This window comes from Mesoplodon bidens (assembly GCF_964165515.1).
Source record: "Mesoplodon bidens genome assembly, chromosome: 2".
Classification (NCBI taxonomy): domain Eukaryota; kingdom Metazoa; phylum Chordata; class Mammalia; order Artiodactyla; family Ziphiidae; genus Mesoplodon; species Mesoplodon bidens.
Window position 1 is genome coordinate 174921262 of NC_138177.1, and position 24474 is coordinate 174945735.

The 24474-nt window shown below is 53.1% G+C and overlaps 1 protein-coding gene across 1 annotated transcript; it reads right to left on the reverse strand.

The window, feature by feature from the left end:
- Positions 1-1180: 1180 nt before the first annotated feature.
- On the reverse strand, positions 1181-23680 carry FBLIM1 (filamin binding LIM protein 1). The gene is made up of 9 exons (XM_081255870.1): positions 23597-23680; positions 19836-19933; positions 19135-19404; positions 13615-13790; positions 12934-13051; positions 10460-10629; positions 7839-8017; positions 6900-7017; positions 1181-2693 (listed from the first exon to the last, which is right to left on the reverse strand). Exons 3-9 carry the CDS (start codon positions 19382-19384, stop codon positions 2580-2582), a joined length of 1125 nt encoding a protein of 374 aa, XP_081111996.1. The 5' UTR covers positions 19385-19404; positions 19836-19933; positions 23597-23680; the 3' UTR covers positions 1181-2579.
- Positions 23681-24474: the final 794 nt, after the last annotated feature.

Here is a 24474-nt window from a genome sequence, read left to right on the forward strand (position 1 = left end):
GGCGACTAAGAGAGAAAAGTGGCCCGACAGCTGGCAGCTGCTAGCCCGGCCCTCACCTCTGGGCCTTGGTGAGCTCCAGCCTCACAGAGCACTGTAGGCGTGTCCTGGAGCCCAGCCCCTCTGGGCTAGATACAAAAATGGCTAATACCCCTCATCCTGTGAGCCGCTGCTGCTCCCCTACCAAGCACAGCTACAGTGCCACATCCTAGATAGACAAGAATCAAGCTTCTCAACCACAGAACGCCCCTGCTTCCTGACAGCTCACATCCGGAGCAAACCCCCGCTTCCTTAAATCCTCCCCAAACCCCTCAATACCTTCCCAAGTTCTAGGAGCCCCCCAACTCTCGCTTACTGAGATGCCCTGCCGTTCCCCATGCAGTGCGCCCCGCCCCCTGCAGCCAGCACGATAAACCCAACTTTGCGAACTGTGGGCATGTCACCAGTGGTCTCTGGTTGATGGGCTTCAAAAGGACCGTGGAGGAACGCTGACAGGAGTGATGCCTAAGAACTGCCAGCCAGCACCAGACGGTACAAGGGACTCAAGAGCTTCTCAGAAACCTCACCGGCCCAACACTTCTATCCCAGCAATCTTCTATGACAGATACTAGTGTTGCTTCCATTTTAGAGATGAGAAAAGCAAGGCTCAGATGATTAATAACTTGTCCACACTGTAGAGCAGCAGAGCCAGGTCTGAGACCGGGGTCACCTGCCTCCAGGTCCAGCGCCCTTTCTGGCCCCGTATCCTTCTCTCCGGAGCTGCGCTCACCAGGCCCAGCTGGTGGTGTCCGAGCTGCAGCGGGCGAGCAAGCTCACGGGCAGCGTGGCCCACGTGCAGAGAGCACATCCTGAGGGTGGTGTTGACTCTGCTAAAGGATTTGGTGGCCTTAGAGGGCCTCCTGCAGGACCACCCTGGTCACCCAGCAGCCACGTCATTGCTGGTGGGTGTGTCCAGGAACTGCACCCGCGAGCTGGCCAGTGTAAGTCTTCATTGCTGGGGATGAGGAGGGACAGGAGCTTCTTGACCTGCTGAGAAGAGCCCCAGTTTGGGGGCAGGGGACACAGGCACTTGCTGGACACCCATGCCACACTGAGAAGATATGTTCAGACATTTTTTCTGGTGCTGCTATCAAAGGCCAGCATTTACCTAGGTGAGGTCTTAGTCGGAACACAGACAAACTCCGAATAGTTATGCATTTATTTTCATGTATAACTATAGCACATCATGTGACTGCATGGATATATTGCTTAGTTAACCTAAGACTAAATCGGTGAGTTAAAAAAAAAAAAAAAAAGGATGCTGAGTTAAAGAAAATATTAAGGAGATAATAGAATAGGAGGTCCTTGTATGATAGAAATTGTGGGGGTATGGGAAGGCCTGGAGCTTGTGACTCGCTGCTCTAAGCTTCGGGCAAGAAGCTGTGCTCTGGTTTGAAGCCCTTAAGGGGCCCTACAGAGAAACTCTCCTGGTACTTGGAGCCCAGGGCATCCTCCTAGGAGCACATGGTACATCGAGACAACCCCAGGGAGGAAAGCGCCTCTTGTTTAATGTGTTCATGTTCTACAAGGTGTCTTAGAAGTTACAAAGCAACAAAAATGATTTTCCTTAAAAGAGAAAAAGAATCTTCTAGGTGTGGACTTGAGAAAGCAGTGGTCACAGGGCAGCCTGGGCTGGAGGGCCCGAGTAGGGGTTGGGGGACACCCGTTACTGTCCTGGAGGAGTGTGTGTGTGTGTGTGTGTGTGTGTGCGTGTGTGCACGGCCGTAGTCGAGGCTGCTGCAGGAGGAACACTCAGAGCTCCTGTACTCTACTACCCAGCATACAACAGGCACTCAATCCATGTGTGTTGAATCACTGTTGCACACAGGAGGCGCCGGAAGCCAGGGTGCAGGGGTTGCTGACTTCCTTGGGTGTCAGCGTGTCATCCTTTGCTCCTGCCTCTGCTGTTCAGGTTCATGCCTGGGTCCCATGTCATTATGACATCTCCCCAGTGTGGGAAGTCCATGGCCATGCCACCAGCAGGTCACAATCTTGTACATTTATGAACAATGGAAGGCATTTTCTTTTAAGATTCCCACCTCCCCTCCAAAAAAATCCGAAGAATGTTTCTCATCACTTAAACTTCAAATTTTAAAAATAGTGCTTTTTAAGGGACTTGGCAGTTTTCCTGAAATAGTTCAGTCCTGCAAGGCAGAGCTGGTCTCAGCCACCCCCAGAGCTAATGTGTCACTGCTAGGGACACGGGGTGCCATCTAGAGACTCACCCCAACTCACCCCTGGAAACGGAGGTCAAGGCCAGTGCTCAAGAGGGGCCAGAGTCGTAGAGATGGGACCCCCAGGCATGACACTCATGGTACGGAAGCCTCCCGGTGCCCAGAGGAGAGAAGGAACAGCTGAGAGTCTAAAGGGCGCTCTGAGCTGGGAGGAGGCCTGGGTCCCGGACACGAGGGGCAGGCCTGCAGGCTGGTCCCTGTGTGGCTCGGAAGGAAAGTGTGCAAGACCAGGTCAGGAAGGGAAACAAGTTGGGGAGGGACCCCGAGTGGGGCTAGTGTGCGACCACGGCCCTCAGCCCACGGGTGCCCTCAGCAGCACCCCGCAGCACTCCGCTTCACGTGGCACGGCTTGCAGAAGAGACGGTTGTTCAGAGGGTAGCAGCCTTGGTCCGTGGGCTCCACAGACAGGAGGATCCTGCAGTCCTGCGGGAACAAGGCACACGTGGATGGACCCCAGGCCTGAGCACTGCAGCGTGGAGTCTGTGCAGGTCAGACTCGCCAGCATCCACTGAGGAAATTAACTCAATCCGCTGAGGGGAGAACCGAGGACACGGGGAGAAGAGGGGGCCCTTTGGTGGAGAAGCCCCCTGAGGGATCGTGGAAAGGGCTAGAAGGGCCTTAACACCCTCCCCCTGAGGTCCGGGGAGGGGTGTGGCCTGCCTCAGGTCACACAGCTGGTTCCAGAGCTGGGAGAGGATGGGGTCTCCAGGCTCGGAATTCAGGGTTCTTTTTGTTGTTCCACTGCCTGAACAGCTTCAACACTAGCACAGACCTTAATATCTCCAATTTTCTAAATCACCAAAAGATTTTAGAACGAGGAGGATGGGGATTTGGGGCCCAAACTTTGCCAAATTCACCATTCTGCCACAAGCCCGCACCTCCTCTGGGCCTCACTCGGGCACACACAGGAAATAACAGGAACAATTAATGTCCAGAGACCCAGCTCAGGGCATGGCTGGTGTCCCCTGGAAGCTTCACTGATCAGAACAGAGGGGTTGGTCTCCATAGAGACAACTTTGGGGTCACGGGTGCCATCCTGACCCAGCTCGGCCAGCTGGGGAGGACACCCTTGTGTGTCTCTTCCCTGGAACTGCACCTCGAGTGTCTCAAGGGGACTCTGGGCTATTTAATGCCAGGACCTGTGCTATTCCTAACAGCCACTTGTTCAGCATTCTGAGAGCACCAAGTGCCAAACCTAAAGTCCCACAGGGGCACATGTGACCTCTTCTAAATGAGAATCAACCACGGCCGAGTCGCACAGTTTGCGAAGGAGCTGTCGGGTGGCAGAAAGCTGGCCAAACCCAGCCCAGAAGAACACAGGGCAGAAGCACTTTTATCACCCTCAGTTTCCTCATCTTAAATGGAGACGGGAACTCCCATATCGAGAGATCATCATTAGGATTAAATAAGGTGATGTGCATGAAAGCATTTTATATATTAAAAAATACTAGCCGAGGGCTTCCCTGGTGGCGCAGTGGTTAAGAATCTGCCTGCCAATGCAGCAGACACGGGTTCGAGCCCTGGTCCGGGAAGATCCCACATGCCGCGGAGCAATTAAGTCCATGTGCCTCAACTACTGAAGCCCGCGTGCCACAACTACTGAAGCCTGCGTGCCACAACTGCTGAAGCTCGCACATCTAGAGCCTGTGCTCCACAACAAGAGAAGCCACCGCAATGAGAAGCCCGCACACCGCAACGAAGAGTAGACCCCGGGGCTTCCCTGGTGGCGTAGTGGTTGCGAGTCCGCCTGCCGATGCAGGGGACACGGGTTTGTGGCCTGGCCCGGGAAGATCCCACATGCCGCAGAGCGGCTGGGCCCGTGAGCCATGGCCGCTGAGTCTGCGCGTCCAGAGCTTGTGCTCCGCAATGGGAGAGGCCACAACAGTGAGAGGCCCGTGTACCTCAAAAAAAAAAAAGAGTAGACCCCGCTCGCCACAACTAGAGAAAGCCCGTGTGCAGCAACAAAGACTCAACACAGCCATAAATAAATAAATAAATAAATAAGATACTAGCCAAGTATGAAGGTATTGTTCCCCTTCCAGCAATAGTAAGAAATACATGGACCACAAAGTAGGCAGGAATGGGGAATTCCCTGGCGGTCCAGTGATTAAGCCTCCGAGCTTCCACTGCAGAGAACACGGGTTCAATCCCTGGTCAGGGAACTAAGATCCCATATGCAGGGCAGTGCAGCCAAAAAAAAAAGTAGGCAGGAATGGTGAAAGGAGCGTGGATGGTGTCTTGAAACCCATTTCCCTTCCTAGAGAAACAGCACCCACATCTGCTTAGGCCGCTGTGGTTGGAGCCTTACAGCCTGAAATGCAGGTGGTGGAATCCAAACTCTGACTCATGGCAGAGCCTGGGTAATGTTCCCGGTAGCCTCAGCCAAGCTGACCAAGGAGGAGCAGGGAGGGCTTATTTGCTCACCAGCCAGGCCCGGGGAAATGCCAATCACCACTGGATCGAACGTGGGCTATGGCGATAACAGCACTTGAATTTCACCATTGTTCTTTCAAGATGCATTATCAGCCGGACTTTGAACCAGAACAAATCAACATAATCATGAAGCAATGTGTCAACTTCTCAACTAAACTCCCTGGTCACCCTCAGCGAAAATGCTTCTTAGTTCTACATATCTGTTATTATTATTATTATTATTATTATTATTTTAATTTTGGCTGCATCACGAGGCTTGTGGGATCTCAGTTCCCTGACCAGGGATTGAACCCAGGCCATGGCAGTGAAAGTGTCAAATCCTAACTACTAGACTACCAGAGAACTCCCTACATATCTGTTTAAATGTGAGTAAATAAATGTTTGGAATCACTCACTGGCTAAGAGATTTACTCTGTTACAAACTATTACAGATAGGATAGATAAACAACAAGGTCCTACTGTATAGCACAGGGAACTATATTCAGTATCCTATAATAAACCATAATGGAAAAGAATATGAAAAAGAATATATATATGTATAACTGAATCACTTTGCTGTACACCAAAAACTAACACAGCATTGTAAATCAACTATATTTCAATTAGGAAAAAGGAAGAAAGAAAGAAAAAAAGAGAGACTTGCTCTGGAGTCCCCACTTAGGTGACACCTTTGTCACCATCACCAGAGAAGACAGAAACATCGGTGACATGGAGGTGACAGGAAGAGGTAGGGGAGGGCTCTTACAGCCTCCCCAGCAGGACTGACTATATAATTTGCAGGGTTCAGGGAAAAATGAAAATGCAGTATCCCTTATTCAGAAATGAAGAATTAGGGCTTCCCTGGTGGCACAGTGGTTGGGAGTCCGCCTGCTGATGCAGGGGACACGGGTTCGTGCCCCGGTCCGGGAAGATCCCACATGCCGCGGAGCGGCTAGGCCCGTGAGCCGTGGCCGCTAAGCCTGCACGTCCGGAGCCTGCGCTCCGCAAAGGGAGAGGCCACAACAGTGAGAGGCCCGCGTACTGCGCAAAAAAAAAAAAAAAAAAAGAAGAATTAAAAGAAAATGACAGCAGAGCTTCAAAGCAAGCACGGGACCCTTCTGAGTGTGGGGCCTGTGCGACTCCCCAGGCATTTCTTGCTGCACCGGCTTCTAACCAGCCTTCCCACCTCACCCTCCCCACTCCCTGCAGCCTGAAGTCCAGACTCCTTCGTTTGGCACAGGGGGCCCTTTCCTTCTCTCTGGCCTCACTGTTACCACACCATCCAGCACTCTACACTCCAGACACACCTCGAAACTTCTACTTCCTCCAGTTCTTCAGGCTGTTTGTGCCACAGTAGGATTTCACAGGCCCATGCCTCCTTTTGGACTTCATTTCCCCTCTCTGAATACATGGCAAACTCCTACTCAACCTGCAAAACCCAGGTTAAGCACTGCCTCCTCTAAAAGAGTGCCTTTGATTGCACCAGCCTTGATCACTTGATCACTGCCTTCTTTGTCCCAAAGCTGATTTATACATGCTCTTTCTTAGCACCTGAAAAGGACATCTGTGGTGTGGGTCTGCCCAGCATCCCTTTCTTCTTTCCAGTGGTTGTATCAATCCCAATCTGTTTCATACAGTCCTGCCTGCCTGGCCCCAGAGGTTATCAGTCATAGCCCCTGGTCACTGATTGGTCAAGAATGGGCATGTGACCCATGTTGGGTGAATCAGAGGCCTTCTTGAGACTGTACGGGATCCCTAGATGGGGTTTCTAAGTTGGAAGGATATAAACCTGAGCCAACCATGGCCACGCGCTGTACCCACTGCCCCACAGAGGATGCCAGCCCACAGGAAGGGAAAATGAAGCAAACACACAAGAAAGGCAGAACCGAGAGATGGAGAGAGAGCCTTATGATATCATATGATGTCATCAGTGATATCACCATCAAGAGCCTCCCCGTTAAGATGCCCTTTCTTGCGGAAAGCAGGTTGAGTATGGTTTCTGTCATTAACTCAAAGAGTTCTGATTAATAGAGCATATTTGTAATTATTTTCATTTTCATTTGTCTCTGCTATCGGATGGTGGGCAATCTGAGAGCAGAGCCCCAACCTGGACTTGTCTCGGCCCAGGGCCTAGCACACAGCAGGCTTTCAACAGGGCTTGTCTGGTGATTGCACAGGATCAACTGCATCTTATTAAATCAGCACTGCTCCACTCACCTCACACCTGTAGCAATTCTCATGGAAGTTTCTTCCCATGCACTCGATTTTGAAGGCATCCTTCCCGTCTCGGGGGATGATGGGATTCTCACAGATGCTGCACACAGGAGCGAATTTCCTAGAAGGAAAGAAACTTATGCTCAGGAGGCGTTCACGCCGACAACCACAGAAATTAGCTGTTAGAGCGCAGGCCAGCTCTGGTTCACCTCCCAGACCTATTTCAGACCCGTTGCTATCTAACTACACCTGGAGCTACAACCACAAATGCCTATTTCTTCCTGGCAGGAGCGAATGGAGAGACCTGTGTAATTAGACCCTGCTTCCCAGGGTATAATTAGCTCAAGGCAAGTAAGTGATGGGAACATTAGAATTTAAGAAAGCAGAGGGGCACCCATTTCATTTGTCTTGTATTATAGGTCACTGCTTTTTCTTCTTCTTTCCTTTTTCACTAGGCACACTTGTCTCTCCCCTTGGGCAGTGAGCAACTCGAGGGCAGGGATGGGGCCCTGCAGATGTGTGTTGCTACCACTCCATACGGCTCCAGCTCTGAGGGGAGGCACTGCGGTCTGGGGTTTGAGAGCAAGGCCTGGACATCAGGTCAGTGGGGGTTTGAATCACAGCTTCCATACTTACAATCGGGGAGACTTTAGGTACTTATGTACTGCATGCCTCAGTTTCCACATTTGCTAAAACAGAACCTTTAATAGTGCCTGCCTGTAAGACAGTTTTGAGATTACATGGCCTAAACCCAAGGGGAATTGCTCAAAAAGTGTCAGCTGCAAGCAGGTGCTAAGTCAAACACAGGGTATGTGGAACAGGCAGTCCTGGATTCTGCAGGCCAGCTGACCCAGCCCCCAGCACTCAGGCTCGACTCCTCCATCCCACCTAAGCCCCACCCTGTCCTCCGTGCCCCATGCAGTGCATGGACCCCTCTTGTACCTGTAGAAATCGTCCAGGCAGTACACCTCATTCTGACTGTCCAGGGCAAAGCTCTCATCCCCGATGCACCGGGCGCAGGTCACACACGTGAAGCAGGTGGGGTGGAAGGCCTGGCCCAAGGCCCTGATGATGTGCTCCCGGACCACCTCGCCACACCTGCCACACTTCTCCAGGGTGTCCTGGGACAGAGGGCCACTGCCTCAGAGCCATCCCATGGGTGTGCCCACTCCAAGCCACAAGGGGCATCAGACTGGCTACCCACAGGGGCCCAGAAGGCAGAGTTATGGGAGGGGTGCTCACATTCATGCAATTGGCCTGGAACTACTACCCCCAAACCTCCACATTGCTTAGAGGGGATCGAGTTTGGCACATATGCCTGGTGTACAGTCAGGAATCCTGCCACGAAGCTATGACTGCATTCTTTTTGTTACTAGGAAATGCTTGAGGCCAGGGTCCATGAGGGCCCATAGGAGAAATTTCTCTAAAACTTCAGAGTCAGTAAAAGGCATTCCCAGAGGAATTGCTGTGCTTTTTATTTTATGGACGATAAACCTTGAAACTTATTACCCTTTTCCATTTGGCCACTTGGAAGCTCATAGTCCAATTCCATGCTCCACTTTTAGGATGAGTACAGGGGTCTTTCATTCACATATTTTTGGGGTACTAACTGTCTACCTTGATTTTCCTCTGTTTTATCTATTTATTTTATACCTCATGGTATTATATGTATCCTCTAAAAAATTTTTTTATGTTACTGCGGTAAGAATACCTAATATGAGATCTATCCTCTTAACAACAAAGTTTTAAGTGTACAACATTATTATTATTTTTGGCCGCACCATGTAGCATGCGGAACTTCCCCGACTAGGGATTGAACCCATGCCCCCTGCAGTGGAAGCACGGAGTTTTAACCAGTGGACTACCAGGGAAGTCCTACAACATTATTATTGACTACAGGTATATGTGCATTCTTATAAGCTGCCTCAAATCCTTTCTGGAATGAGGAGGGATGAGAGAGAGACAGAGAGAGAGAGGGAGAGAAGGAGAAAGAAAGGGGTAGGTATCACTGAGGCAGAACAGAGGGCCTCTTGCTAACCCATCCACCTTCTCCCCTACATGTCTCTTTCCCTTCCTGTTCATCTTAACCTTATTTCCTCTGGACAGATACGTTTGGTGGGGGCAGCATTTCCCCCTGCTTCCTGCCCCCCACCACCCTTGGGGAAGCCCTTGTCTGGCCAGCACACTGCTGAAGCCCCTCCTGGCTGCTCCCAGCTGTAAGCCCACCCTCACCCCTTCTTCGCCTCAGTGTCTCACCCCTGCCTGGCTCCAAGCTGGGGAAGAGTGTAAGGACACCCCCCACTGTCATGTTGATGGGGTCAGAGGGTCAGGGTAGGACGGCCTGGCTCCTTTCTCCTTCCACAGCACCTTACTGCCTGGGATCAGATCATTTTGAGTTTTCTAAATAGTCCCGACTCTAAATATTCTAACACCTCAAATCAGTAGTTTTCAGACTTCAGTGTGTATCAGAATCACCTGATAGACTTGTTAAAAATGCAGATTGCCAGGTGCTACCAATCTATAAGGACAAGGTGAGATCCACTGTACCCCCAGGTAATGCATACATGGGAGTTCTGTACACTACCTAGAAAAACACCACCACATGCCACTGGAGAGTTAGCAATTCCAACACCGTGGCATCCAAACTAGCTCTCTCAGACTGTCTTTGGTACCCAGAGATGCCCCGTCACACCGTGCACTGGAACTTTGTGGCTCTAGGTGAGGGAGCTGCAAGACCACGGGCAGGATGGGACTTCCCTGGTGGTCCAGTGGTTTGGACACAGTGCTTTCACTGCCGAGGGCCCAGGTTCATTCCCTGGTTGGGGAACTAAGATACCACAAGCCGCGTGGCATGGACAAAAAAAAAACCATGGTCAGGGTTCAGAACCAGACAGCCCTGGGGTGACAGTGTAAAAGGCTGAATGATGCCTTTGGATCTGATATCCAGATCCAAAGGTATCTGGATCCTAAGCCCTGGAGTCTGCAATCAACCATCTTGCATGGCAAAAGAGACTCTGCAGATGTGATTGAGTTAAGGATCCTGGGATGGGGAGATTATCCTGGGTTATCCAGGTGGGTTGCAAATGTCATTGCAAGTATCTTTACAAGAGGGAGGCGGAGGGAGATTTGACACAGAAGGAAAAGAGATACTGATGCAAGATGCCACACTGCTGAGTTGGAAGATGGACAAAGGAACCAAGAAATATGGCTTTAGAAGCTGGAAAAGGCAAGGAAATTGATTCTCCCCTAGAGCCTCTGGAGGGAGCAAAACACTTGGATTTTGACTCAGTGAAACTGATTTTGGACTTCAGACCTCCAGAACCATAAGAGGATAAATGTGTACTGTTTGAAGGCACCGAGTTTGTGGTCATTCGTTACGGCAGCCACGGGGAACGAACACACCTTGGCTGAGTTCCTTCCCCTCCCTGAGCCTCAATTTCCTTATCTGTAAAATGGGTCACTAGTGTCTATCTCCCCAGATTGTTGTGGAGAAAGAGATGATACCACATCTTCCAGGTGCCCAGCTCAGTGCCAGGCACTTGGGGAACCGCCCTGGGGCTTACCTGGTAGCAGGGTTCACAGAGGGGCCGCCCATCCTTCTGGTAGAAGCTCTGTCCGGCCAGCTGGCGGCGGCAGATACGGCACGTGAAGCACTGGGCATGGTACTGCCTCTTCATGGCCTCCACAGCCAGCTCTCGAGGGGACACGGTCTTGTGGCAGAAGGCACAGACGTCTGGGGTAGAGGAGATACAGGCCATGACCCGCCCAGCCTGGGAGAACTGTACCCAGTCGCCACCCAGAACCGGCCCGGAGTGCCAGGTCTCTGTCTGAAACCCCTGGGCATTGTAAATGCAGCCTCAGCTCATGGGCAGGGTCATGAGGGGCATTAAGAAGGAAGGTGGGGGGGACTTCCGTGGCGGTGTAGTGGTTAAGAATCTGCCTGCCAGTGCAGGGGACACGGGTTCAAGCCCTGGTCCAGGAAGATCCCACATGCCGTGGAGCAACTAAGCCCGTGAGCCACAACTACTGAGCCTGCGCTCTAGAGCCCGCGAGCCACAACTACTGAAGCCCGTACGCCTAGAGCCTGTGCTCCACAACAAGAGAAGCCACCGCAATGAGAAGCCCGCGCACCGCAACGAAGAGTAGCCCCCGCTTGTCACAACTGGAGAAAGCCCACACGCAGCAACGAAGACCCAACGCAGCCAAAAATAAATGAATGAATGAATGAATGAATGAATAAATAAATAAATAGAAGAAGAAGGAAGGTGGGGGACCTTTCCGGGTGGCACAGTGGTTAAGACTCCACCTGCCAATGCAGGGGACACAGGTTCGAGCCCTGGTCCGGGAAGATCCCACATGCCGCGGAGCAACTAAGCCCATGTGCCCCAACTACTGAGCCTGCGTGCCACAACTACTGAAGCCCATGCACCTAGAGCCCGAGCTCCGCAACAAGAGAAGCCACCGCAATGAGAAACCCACTCACAGCAACGAGCTGTGAGCTCGTTAATAATAATTAATAAATAAATAAAACCTTACTTTAAAAAAAAAAGAAAAAGAAGGAAGGTGGGGAATTCCCTTGCAAGCCAGTGGTTAGGACTCCATGCTTTCACTGCCAAGGGCCCGAGTTCAATCTCTGGTTCCCTGGTTGGGGAACTAGGATCCCACAAGCAGCGTGGCCAAAAAAAAAAAAAAAAAAAGGCAAAGGGTCTTTAAAAAGCTAAAATCAAGACACATAGTGTGGGACGTCCCTGGTGGTCAGTGGTAAAGAATCCGCCTTCCAATGCAGGGGACGCGGTGAGTTCAACCCCTGGTCAGGGAACTAAGATCCCACATGCCGCGGGGGAACTAAGCCCACGGCCACAACTACTGAGCTCACACGCCTCAACAAGAGAGCCCGCGTGCCGCAAACTACAGAGCCCACGCACTCTGGAACCCGTGTGCCCTGGAGCCTGTGTGCCACAACTAGAAAGAAGAAAAAAAAAAGACACATAGCGTTAGGACAACTGGGTTGCCATCTGCAAAAAAGTCAAAAGAGGGAACTCTGTTGTGACACCTTACATCCAGATAATTCCAAACATATCAAAGACCTAAATATGAAAAGGGAAACCATAAGAACACTGGAAGAAACCAGAGGAGAATTATTTTGCAACCCTGGACTAGAGAAGGCCTTGGTACATGGTAGGCACTTAATAGCCATTTATTAAATAAGTAACACACGGTGCTGGAGAGTCTGTGGGCAGACGGGCACTCCGACACTGTTGGTGGGAATGTAGATCTGGATGACCAGGAAAGACAACTTGGCAAAAATATCACAGTGCTTCCTCTTCTAGGAATTTATCTCACAAACTTGCACACAAGCAAAATGATCAGGTACAAGGCGATTCACTCAGCATTACCACCTGAGCACCTGTCCACAGGCAACTAGTTAAATGCATGTGGTCAGGCCCTGCTAAGGAATACTACACAGCTGTGGAAAAGAACAAGGAGCCTCTTTATGTTCTGATGTGGAGTGAGCTCTAAGACTACAAAGGAATGAAAGCAACGTGCAAAACAGCACAGAGCTTGCTACTATTTGTGGGGAAATGGGGGAAGGATATATTTGTATCTGCTTGCATACGCATAAGATATCTCTGAAAGAATATGCACAAGGTATTAACAGGTTGTCTATCTGGAAGGAAACTAGATGATACAGGGATGGGGAAGGGGAAAGACTTCACAGTGTGCCCTTTTGTGCTTTTTATTTTGTACTATGTAAGGGTGTTATGTATTCAAAAAATTACATAGTGAAAAAATTTAGGGCATTTTTGCTATCATGGCCAATTTTGCCGATCAATATTTAAATGGACTTTAGTTATAAAGGAAAAAAGCTTAATGCAATAAAAATAAAATTGATGCACATCTGTAAGGCCCATCACCATACTGTGAGCTGGGACAGACACGGTGGTCCCTGCTCTCCTGGTTCCCCCTGGAAGCTCATGCTGGCCACACAAAGGGCCCCTGGGGGTCACACACAGTCCTTCCGTCCCTGTGCCCATACCTGTGGAGGCCTCTCTCTCGGGGAAGCCGACAGGCTCCTCTGGGGGAGGCGGCAGCTCCTCTTCTGTGGGTCTGAGATGATTGGGCCGAGGCTGCAGTGGAGGCCCCTCCACGAGGGGCTGCGGGGACAGAAGGGCAGAAGAGTCACCCAGTGGGGACCGCACACAGCCCTCTAGGCTCTGCTCCGCATCTGGTGGCACCAGGCGCAATTAGTCCCTTTGTACAGAGGCAGAAACTGAGGCCAGATCTCCCAGCTCCTTGCCCTGGGTTCCTTCACCCAGGGAAGTAGCTTCCTTCAAAGCTACTTCCCTCTGCTTCTAAAGAATCTCCTGGAATCAGGGTTTCCCTTGGCCTGGAACCGCTCCCATTTCTACAACGCCTCTGTTAAGGGCAGAGGAGTAAATATGGGTTTTCTATGCAGCATAAGGGATTTAGGTTAGACACAGGGGAATGCTGCCCTCAGAGATGAAGGAGGCACTTAGCGGGGGGGAGGGTGTGGCACCCCTTCTCCAGGGACCTTGAAAACCACGTCTAATTTTTACCAGCCTGAAAGAGTTTTGAAGAGGGACTGCCCTCAAGTAGGAGAAGGGACCAAACAACCTCCAGGCCTAGAACCCCGAAAGGCCCCGACCTTCTCTCCCCAACCTACGGGGCTCCGTCAGGGACCAAGGGTTGGCGGTACCTGCGGCGGGGGTGGGGGCAGCTGCTCTAAGTCTGAAATGAGTGACGCCCCCATCGGGGCAGGGGGCTCCTCGTCAGGAGGCAGGTACACTGGAGGGGGCGGCGGCGGAGGTGGGAGGAGGTCCAGGTCGGGGAGTGCGTCCTCGCCATCCAGGGGAGGAGGAGGAAGCGAACATCCTGCAACCAGAAGGGGAGGGTGGGTTGGCCAGAGTCTCAGCAGGTGCACAGAGGAGGTGACACTTGCCCAGAAGGCCGTGCAGCATGGTGGCTAAAGGCTCAGGTCCAGGGTCACCCGGACCTGGGTTCCATCTCTGACTCTGCCACTGACTTGCTGTGTGTCCTTCGGCAAGAAACAATCTCTCTGAGCCTCAGTTTGCTCAGCTGGAACATGGGTCTCAATCACTTAGGGTTGTTAATGAGGATTAAATGAGGGCTTGGCACAGTGGCTGGCATGTGGCACAGGCTCAGAAAACAGTAGCCGCCAAAGCCCTTCCTAGCAAGCCTCCCCTACCCAGGTGTTAGAGCACCTGAAATCCCCGCTGGATGGGCCTTGTGCAGATGTAAGCAAAACTAACCCCCAAGACTGTGGTTCCCAAGGTGTGGCTCCTGGACCAGCAGCATGGCACCACCTGGGACTTTGTTAGAAACACAACTTCTCGGCCTGCCATGCAGCTGCACAGTCAGAAACTTTGGGCTGGCTCCCAGTCATGGGGTGTTTAAAAAGCCCTCCAGGTGATGCTGATGCCACTCAAGGGTGGGAACCACCACCTAGTTAAATAATAGAGTCAGGTAATGACTATTAGGTGTTGAAAGTATCAAGCGGACAGTTGGTGGCGAACTTTCCAAAGGAAAGGTCCAGCTATCATCACCTGAAGCCACTGATTAACCTCAGCAGACATCAGGAGTCTTCTGACTCGTGTTACGTATAGGAAGGGATGGGCACCATTGATGAAATGTCCTTATTAAAAAAAATAACCCAAGGCTTCCCTGGTGGCGCAGTGGTTGAGAGTCTGCCTGCCGATGCAGGGGGGGACACGGGTTTGTGCCCCAGTCCGGGAAGATCCCACATGCCGCGGAGCGGCTGGGCCCGCGAGCCATGGCCGCTGAGCCTGCCCATCCGGAGCCTGTGCTCCGCAACGGGTGAGGCCACAGCAGTGGGCCTGCGTACTGCAAAAAAAGAAACAAAAAACAAACAAACAAAAAAACCCAAAACATAAAAAAAAAACCTCAAACTAATCAGGTTTCTAGAGTTAACTCCATTTATAATAAATTTGGAAAACAGAGGGGCAAGTTGGATGAGACCACAGGGAGGCAAAGGGACAAACCAGGGTGTGGGACATTCTACAAAAATGGACTCTGTTTCTTCAAGAAGTTAATGGCATGGGAGAGACCAAGAGAGGAGATGTTCCTAGAATTAAGAGATGGAAAAATGACCATATATAATGTATATATCTGTGCTGTCCAGTACAGAAGCCACCAGCCACATGTGGCTATTGAGATGTGCTGGAAAACTTAGTACTAAAAAACAATGTGAAATAGCTCATTAATAATTTTGATAATGATTACGTGCTGAAATGATAATACATTTTATATACTGGGTTGCATAATATATATCATTAAAAGTAATATATTTCTTTTCATTTTTTTCAGAGTGGATACTAGAAGATTTTTAATTACATAGGAGGCTTGCATTTGTGACTTGCATGATGTATTTATTGGCCAGCACTGTTATGGACCTTATTTGGATTCTGATTCAAAGGATTAATCATCTCATTTCATTCTCCTCATTTTGTAGACAAGGAAAAGCTAAATATTCCACCGAATGATACAGCTCAAAAGAAATACAAGAGGGCTTCCCTGGTGGTGCAGTGGTTGAGGGTCCGCCTGCCGATGCAGGGGATGCGGGTTCATGCCCCGGTCCAGGAGGATCCCATGTGCCGCGGAGCGGCTGGGCCTGTGAACCATGGCCGCTGGGCCTGCGCGTCTGGAGCCTGTGCTCCGCAACAGGAGAGGCCACAACAGTGAGAGGCCCGTGTACGGCAAAAAAAAAAAAAAAGAAATACAAGACACAATCCATTCCTCTACAATCCAATAGTTAAAAGGCATTTTTATGACAATTCAGGGAAAATTAATTATGGATAGACTATTAGATAATCATAAGGCATTCCTGTTGATTTTGTTATGCATTGTTTGGCCTTGGGGTTATGTAAGAGAAAGGCCATATTTAGAGATGCACCCTGAAGGATATGGGGCTGAAGTGACTTGATTACTGGCATTTCCTTTTAAATACTTCACGAAGGAAAAGAAAAAAAGGAACAGATGAAACAAAGGTAGCCAAATCTTGGTAACTGTTGAAACTGGATGACGTAGGGTATACAGGGTTCCTTGTACTGTTTCCCCTACTTCTGTGTATATTTAAAAGTTTCATTACACAATAACAACCCAACAGCAAACACACACATACACACAGAGGACAGGAGTGGCATGGCATGGGGCGATGGCGGGTGGGGAGGTGGCCTCCACCCTAACTGCCAGCCAGCGGGAGCTCCTGGCAGGGAGGGAGGAGGCGGGGTGGAGGATCTCCTCCATCCAGGAGCACTCACTATAGTGTAACCCCACCTCTGCAGGCTGCCCTGACAAGGGGCTGTCCAGCTCCCTGGGGAGAGGCAACTGGGCAACTCGGGAGAGAAGCCTCAGTGCACGGCTGTGCCCACTGCCACACTGAAGGGGAGCGCTATTAATAGCGCCCCGGGATAGAGGGCATGGAGGCACTGTGCCCACCTCCTGTCATGGGGGCACAAGGTAGGCCAGGCTCCAGCGAGGTCCGACTGCCCTAGACATCCTGCAAGAGCACAGAGAGAATGTTCAAGGCCCTGCCGCCTAAAGACCTGGGCTCTGGTCCCATTCCCTGCATGTTCGCTGGGGCACCTCTCTGGGTTCAGGTTGCCCACCCATTTGACAAAGATAAGAACCCCTCTGCCCAAGGGCTATACAGATGCGAAGCTTGTTCTAGACCTGTGAGTCTGCCCCAGAATCGCCTGGGGGCTTGTCCAAATGCAGATGGCTGGGCCCACCCCAGCGCTTCCGCTTCAGCAGGTTTGGGGTAAGCTCTGGGAATTTACCTTTTTGGAACTGCGTTTTGAATTTACACTAGAATTTACATTTCCTGGGTGATGCTGACGCTTTGGGTTCAAAGGCCACACTTTGAGAACTACCCTTCTCTTCCGCAAGTCTCACCTATTAACGCCTTTGGACTGGAACAGTCGTTCTCAAAGTGTGGTCCCCAGACTAGAGCATCAGCATTACCTGGAAACATGTAAGGAATGCAAATTCTCGGGCCCCATGGCAGACCTGCTGAATCAGGAAGGCCCAGGGTAGGGCCCAGCTGGCTGTGTTAGAACAAGCCCGCAGGGGATGCTGATGCTGCTAAAGTGTGAGAATCTGCTCTACGTGAGCTGACTGACTCAGGAACCAGGTCACAAAGAGACAGCAGGAGAGCTGAGGCCTCTCCCAGGACCTGCCTGAGGTTCTAGACATTCAGCTGTGGAGGGCGGGCAGGTCCCAGCTAGGGCAGGAATTCAAGAGAGAGACGGGGGAATTTCTGCCAAGATGAAAGGGCTCAGGAAATGCTGGTGGATTCCTAAGGGGACAAGCATAGGTGAGGTGTCAGATGACAGCCTGCTGCAGAGCTGGCTTTGAGCAGAAGGCAGACCCCCAGGGCCCACCTCTGTTTTCTGCAGTCAGACCAGACTCATGACCGCAGCTCACCTAGAACTTCTCACCCCAGCAGGCCTGAACCCCAAGATTCCCCGTGCTCTGTGTTTGCCAAATTGGCCAGCAACATGCCTGACCAGCCCCTGCAAGGCCATCCCGCCCGAGGAAGGTCTGGTCTGTTTTGCTACCACACTCCCAACATCTTCTGCCTGTAATTCCAATATCCCATGAAAATGTCCAGGAAATGGGCTTCCCTGGTGGCGCAGTGGTTGAGAGTCCGCCTGCCGATGCAGGGGACACGGGTGTGTGCCCCGGTCTGGGAAGATCCCACATGCCGCGGAGCAGCTGGGCCAGTGAGCCATGGCCGCTGAGCCTGCATGTCCGGAGCCTGTGCTCCGCAACGGGAGAGGCCACAGCAGTGAGAGGCCCGCGTACCGCAAAAAAAAAAAAAAAAAAAAATGTCCAGGAAAGTTTGGCATTTGGGCAACTAAACTATATTTCCTAGTCTCCCTCTCCTACCCAGAAGGGCCATAATTTTTTTTTTTCATTGGATCAATGTCCTGATGTGTGAATTTTGGTCATCATGGTCCTGGTTCTCCTATACAGAGAAGCAGCAGGAGGAGGCTGTTCTTGGCATGTGTGGTTAGGAAGGAAAGATCAGTTTAGGAGGCTGCGTCATAATGAAGAAACATGTTACACGAATATTCATGTACTCTCACGTGTACCCACGTGTGGTCCCTTCTTCCATCTGTTTTTGGCTTCCCATAACTGGCACTTCCCATTGGCCTCTAGGTGGTTTCCATGGTGATGGATGCACAAGGCTGCCTTAGCCTCGCTCTGGGACAGCAGGACACCTGACTAGGCACCTGAGGACTCCGGGGGGTTCACCTGCCTTCCTGGGCTGGCCTCTCGCACTAAGCGTCTCAGTGCCTCCTTGTTCGAGCTGGTGCCCTATCAGACGAGGAGCCACCTCGGGCCCCTAGGTTGTCATCCTTCCTTGCTTCTACCCAACAGTTGAGATTTCACATCACATACATGACCAAATTTCCACCTTCCAGAGGAAGAAACCGAGGCCCAGGGTGAGGAAACAGCTTGCCTAAGACCACACAGCAAGTGAATGGCAGAGCGCAAGAGAAAACAAAACTATCTTTCAGGTCCTTCAACTTGCCAAATTCATTCCTGCCTCAGAGCCTTTGCACTTACTGTTCCCATTTCCCTTCTAGCTCCACTCTGTCATTTAGGTCTTAACTGAGCTGAGATGTTACCTTCTTTGAGAAGCCATCCTGACCACCCCATAAAAAGCTGCACCTCCCCAGCTCTTCACTGTATTCTATTCTAGTGGAGTGTTTGTGTCTTCCTGATGTTGTATTTTAAGTTTTTATTACCTGTTTCCCCCACTAGGAGGTAAGTTTCATGCAGGCTGAAAACCTTCTCTCTTTTCACATTCCCAGTGCCTGGCCCAGAATAATAACAGTGGGTATTTAGCACTTTCTACATGGCAGGCACTGGGCTCAACACTTTACATATGTATTAACTCATCTAATCCTCACAAGGACCCTTTGAGGTGGGTACTATCATTATCTTTATTTTACAGATTAGGAAGCTGAGGAACAGAGAGGTTAAGTGGCCTGCCAATGTCACACAGTCAAGAAGTGGAGGAGCCAGGATTCGAACCCAGGCAGGAGGGTTCCAGAGGCTGCCTGGGACACAGTAGGTGCTCAACGAATGACCTCAGAGCCTGCCATTTCCTCCCCACCTTGGTGATGCCTCTCACCCGGTCTCCCACCCACCGCCCTCACCCTCTTACCTCCACTGGGGAGCTGAGGTGGAACAGCTGGCACCGGGGCTGCAGCCCTGCTGGGGGGTGTCCAGGAGCGGAGCCTCCCCGCAGAGCCAGCCCCGGGTGCCTTCGTGGGGACAGGAGATTCCCGGGGGCAGCCAGGCCGGGCCTCACAAGCTGCCCGCCTCACCTCCTCAACCACAGCCTCATCTCGACGTGGAGGTGCCAGGGTGATAAAGACAGACGAGGCGACCCTCTTCTCAGGCTTTGAGGCCATTGCTTCAGCTTCTGGTGGGGCTGGGGACAGAGTGAAGCGCAGGCTTGGGCAGGATTCAGGGCATGGCAGGGGCGGGGCAGAGGTGCTCCACCTGGGCACGCAGACACCCCCAGGGCAGGGAGCCTCTCCCCTCCCAACAAGACAGGAGCAGCTACTCCACAGTGCCAGCGCCCCACCCAGCCACGGAAGGGGCTGCGGATGTCCCACAGGGAAAGGCAGGTGCCCACCAGGTGGTTTGGCCACAGGGTGGGACCCAGGAGTCCTGAATACCCCTCCCCCAGACCTACACACATGGAGAAGCAGAGGGCAGCCCTGCCCTGCTCACCTCACAAACGATTAATTTCCCTCCTCTACGGAGCGTGAGGGAGGGGCCTCTCCTCCAGCTCCCCACTACCAGGGCAGCTGACTGCCCGTCCCAGCCCTGGGCCACACCCCAAGTGAACTCCCTCACCTGGGATCTGGATTTTCCTGGGAAAGCTGACGTCCCCAACGTTCAGGCCAGCTCCACGGTGGGCGGGAAACAGTGTGACTCTCGTCAGAACATCAGGGCTGGATTCCAGGAGGCAAAGAGGACAGAAGAACAATCAGAGCTACCATGTACCGAGGCCTGTTCTGTGCCAGCAGGGCCCTGAGCACTTTCTGTGCAGTAACTCACAGATCCTCCCACCGCTGCGGCGGAGAGGCACTACTACCACACAATGACCGTGCCCATCTTACAGATGAGGAAACCCAGGTGAAGAGGCGGAAGTCATCTGTTCAGGGTCACGCAGCAGCAGACCTGGGATCTGAACACAGAGCCACGCTCTTGTCCACTTGGCTCTTCTGCTCTCTCCCGGCCCAGCTCACAAACCAGCATCCTTTTCTCCGCCACCAGAGTCCACATCCAATCCAGTCTTGATTCTATGCCCAGAATGTCTCACTCAGTCTCATCTCCAAAATCACAGCCCTGGTTCAGGCACAGGGGTGAGGGTGCCTCAAGGATCTCCAAACCTGCCTCCTACCCTGTCTCTGGAGTGATCTTTCTGGAGCATTAATCTGTTTCTCCTCTAGTCAAAAGCCTCCCATGGCTCCCTACTACCTTCAAGATAAAAGTCTAAAGTTCCCTGGCCTCAATCTATTTTTGATCACCCTGGACCACACACAGTTCCTGGACCATCTTTCTCCCTTACTTGCCCTGGCATGTTTCCACCACCTGTTTTTCCTCTCCTCCCTGCTGCAGGGTGAATGTCAGTTTTTCCTTAGAAGCCTAGCGCAAACATCACCTCCTCCATGAAGCCTTCCCTGATTCCCGACTCCAGGGCGATTGTCTATTCCACAGGGCAATGACAGCTGACTCACCATCACCCTGTCTGCCCCCCCCCCGCAACTGACAAGTGACCTCATCTACCTTCAGTTGTGTCTGTGATGACTGTGTGACCCAAGTCCAGCTCACGGTAGACATCAAAGCATGGATCTGGGAGCAGGGCGGCATCCCCACCAGGGAAAGCCCATTTTCCTTCTCTCAGGTGGTTCCTGCAGAGAGTAGGCTCCGGGGCTAGGGATAAGGTGGGGTCATGGGCTGGGGTGAGTCCACCACACTCAGCTCAGGAATGTGCCCTTTTTCTATCTTACTCTCCATATGGGCCACGCCGACATGGCCCCAGAGCCCGGCCCATAGATTCATGGGGAGGAGAGTAAATAGGGACCCAAAGAGTGAACCTGGAGAGGTGGGGCTGGGTGGGTCGGGGGTGAGGCCCCAAGGGACCCTAATGTGGACTTGGAGCCCAAGTGGCCACTCAAAGGCTTCCGTCCACTGGCCACCGTGGGCTCTCTTGGAGACTGATGGAGAATAATAATAACAAAAACAACAACATATGCTCCTAAATTCCTTTTAAATTCGTTTATGTTTGGTTAAAACGTGCAGCTCGTTCTGGTAAGAAACCTGAATAAGAAACCAATATATGAATAAAGCTTTAAAAGTTCTTTTAAAGTATTTCTCTTTTGTTTCTTGTTTTGTAAGTGATGTTTGGAAGTACATCTGCTTCTGTTGGCTGTCCTCGACTTCAATTTCATACTTCGTTACAAGTTTAAGAATCTATTTTTGCAAACAATTTTCAGAGTGCATTTAAAGGTTAAATGCAAGAAACAACAAGGGCACTCACTGATAAAGTGCTCGCCCTGTGCCAGGCACTATGGAGAGTGCTTTCCCAGCCTCAAAAGTCACCTAATTCTCAATACAGCCTGCGTTATGCCCCCACTTTATAGATGAGGCCAGGTGAGGCCCCAAGCAAGAGGTTGCAGACTTGGAATTCTAACAGAGCACCATCCAACCTGGAAATCCAGGGGGTATCCTTGAGCCTGAGAGGACACACTTTTTCTTCGCTGGATGGCTAGGGGCGGGTGTGTGTGTGTGATGGGGGGGGCAAAATTCCCAGGCCTGTTCTTACCCCAGGGTGGCCCAATCCAGACCAGTTATCTGATGGTCAGCATATCCTGGGCTCATCCCCAGAGACAGCTGAGGATGCCTCCTCTGCCTCCCTCCCCTCCCGCCCCGAACCCCACTCCATCCCAGCCCACCCCCGCCGGGAAATCAGATCTGCTGGTTTCTCAGAAAATGTCCAAGGCAAACATCCCAGCACTGAGACCAGATGTTCACAGCTGGGCAGCACTCCCCCACCCCCATCCCTCCCCTGCGGTTCCAGCAGGGACTTCAGGCCCCAGGGGAAGGGGCCGGGCTAGGGATTTTCAAAGCCCCGTCACTCAGCCCCGGGGAAGGAAAGGGAGCCCCGGGGAAGGAAAGGGAGCCCCGGCTTCCCCCTGGTCCCACTACACCCCAGGTCACCCTAGTGTGGGGTTGTGGGTGAGAGAGCCCCCTGTGGGGCAGCCTCCCCGCCAGCCCAGCCCAGCCCAAGGGACCCTCGGCAGCCACCCTTCCTCCCCCAGAGGGCAAATCTAAGACCCAGCTGGGTAAGCGGAGAAAGTGGAAACAAAGGGAAGGAAAGTCATTTCCTGTCAAGAGGAAGGAAGGAGGCTGAGATCCAGCCACCCACCCAGCCGGGCCTTCGGCTGCGGCCCAGGGCAGGGCCCGGGCTGGCTGAGCCGGAGGGCCTCCAGGGGTGGGGTAGTCTACCCCACCTCACCCCCGCCGCCACACTGTCCCCTGCCACACTCCTTCTAACCCCCTCCAGAACCCTCCGGAACTACCTTTAAGCTGTAGCCTAGGCTTGACTGGGAGCTAAACTTTGCTGGAGGTGGGAGTGAGACTGAGCCCCACGCCCCCTGCAGGGGACCTTGCAGCCTGGCACAGGAGGTCCCCTTGAAGCAGAGGAGGCACAAAGGGCTGAGTTCACCCTGGGCCCCCTCCTTCCTGCTGGGAGACCCCGAGCAGGTCACTGAACCTCTCTGGGCCTCAGTTTTTTCATAAAGTGAGAAGAATGAGGTCTTTCTGGAAGGGTGGCTGAGAGGATAAAAGGAGAGGGGGTACTCAAAATCTTGATTCTTGGTAGGTGTCAAGAGAAAGCTAACTGGTTAGTCAGCCCCAGAGGGGGAGGAGGAGCCCCTGGGGGCCCTGCGAGGACCAGGACTTAGCTTCCATCATTATGAAGAGCAGGAATCTGGGCGCTGCCCACCCTCTTCCCGGGGTCCTCAGATCCGGGCTGCAGGAGGACCCAGGCCAGGATGCCCCAGGCACACACCTTGGGGATCGCCCAGTCCCACCCCTTCCCAGCCCCCGAGAGGATCTGAGGCCCAGAGAGGGGCAGCCCTGCGGCCTCTCCTTCCCCTCGCCTGACCCTGGCTGGGTAAAGGGGCCCGGAGCACCCCGGAGCTCCGGAAACCCAGCGCCCTCCAGCCAGCAGCCCGGCGGGGCGGCCGGCCGGGTCACTGTGGGGCGCTGCCGGGGACTTTAATTCGATCCATGTGCGGGACGCTGTCCTCTTTGTGCGGGAGCTTCCGCCCTGCCCATCCCTGCTCTCCGCGTGCCGCTCCCGGGCAGGGATCCCTCCCCCCCAGAACTGCCCTCCCTCCACTCGGAGGACAGAGACCGAGGGACTGAGACAGAAGGACAGCGCCCGCGGCCCCTCGTCCCGCGGGCCCCCTCCGGGAGCGACGGGGCTGGGGTCCCGGCTGGGGAGCAGGGTGGACGCAGGCCGAGGGCTGCCCGTGCTGTCACCTGTCTGTCGCCGGGGCAGGGACGGAAGGACAGGACCCCCACCCCACCCCCGCCCCGCTTACCTGGGCCGCCCGCGCCCCCGGCGGCTCCGGCCGGTCACCCGATCGTGCAGAACCGGGAGCGGCGCGGCGCCTCCCGCCCCTCCGCCCTCCACCCTCCCCGCCCCCTCGGCTCCCTCCGCCCCGCCGCCCCGGCCGCCTTACCATAAAAGGTGAAGCTTGGGGGAGGGGGCCGGGATTCCCGCCGGGCGGAAGCGGCCCCTACCTGCCCCCCCACCTGCCCGGCCGCGCCCCGCGCCGCCCCCTCCCCGCTCCCTTTGTTCCTTCGACCACTCGTCCCTTCCCCTCGACCCAGGCCTGGAGGGTGGGAGGCCTCCTCCTTTGTGAACCCAGAGTGGTCCTCCCCCTCCCCCTCCCCCAGTCACCTGGGTTGGTGGCTCCACCAGTTTGGCCTGGGATCTCCCCAGGTCTTAAGAGTCAGGTGGATCTGGATTGAATCATGTGACCCTAGGCAGTCACTCCACCTTCCTGAGCCTCAGTTTCTTCGCCTCTGAAATGGGGGTAATGACCTGTCTGGGCCCTTAAGCCCTCTGCAGGCGGGTCCTTAGAGTCTTGGGGGGGACAGGCTCCTCCAGGAGGCCTGGTCGACAGGGCCCAGCTGGCAATCAGGTCACCCGGTTTGCCACCCTGGGCCCTGTATCTGACCCCCTCCCGCCTCCTGCACCCCCATCCCCCAAACGTGGAATGGGGAGGGAGAAGCTGAGGCTGGGCTCTGGGGCAGGAGATGGAGCCTGGATGGGCCGCCTGAGTCCCTGGAGGCCCAGGGAACATTGCTGGGAAAAGGAATCTGGGTCTGATTCAGAGGCAAACAGATTGTTCTTTTGATTAAAGCCACAGTGGCTGAGGCCAGAGGAGCGCGGGACCCGGCGCCATCTGTGGGG

Bases quoted from the DNA above. Each gene is read 5' to 3' on its own strand.
- FBLIM1 (XM_081255870.1), bottom strand. From the start codon at position 19,384: ATGGCCTCAAAGCCTGAGAAGAGGGTCGCCTCGTCTGTCTTTATCACC. The intron at 13,052-13,614 runs GTACCGCCAACC...CTGTCCCCGCAG, and splicing joins TGCCCCCACCCCCGCCGCAG to CCCCTCGTGGAGGGGCCTCC. The intron at 2,694-6,899 runs GTGAGTGGAGCA...TTGTTCCCGCAG, and splicing joins AGAATTGCTACAGGTGTGAG to GACTGCAGGATCCTCCTGTC.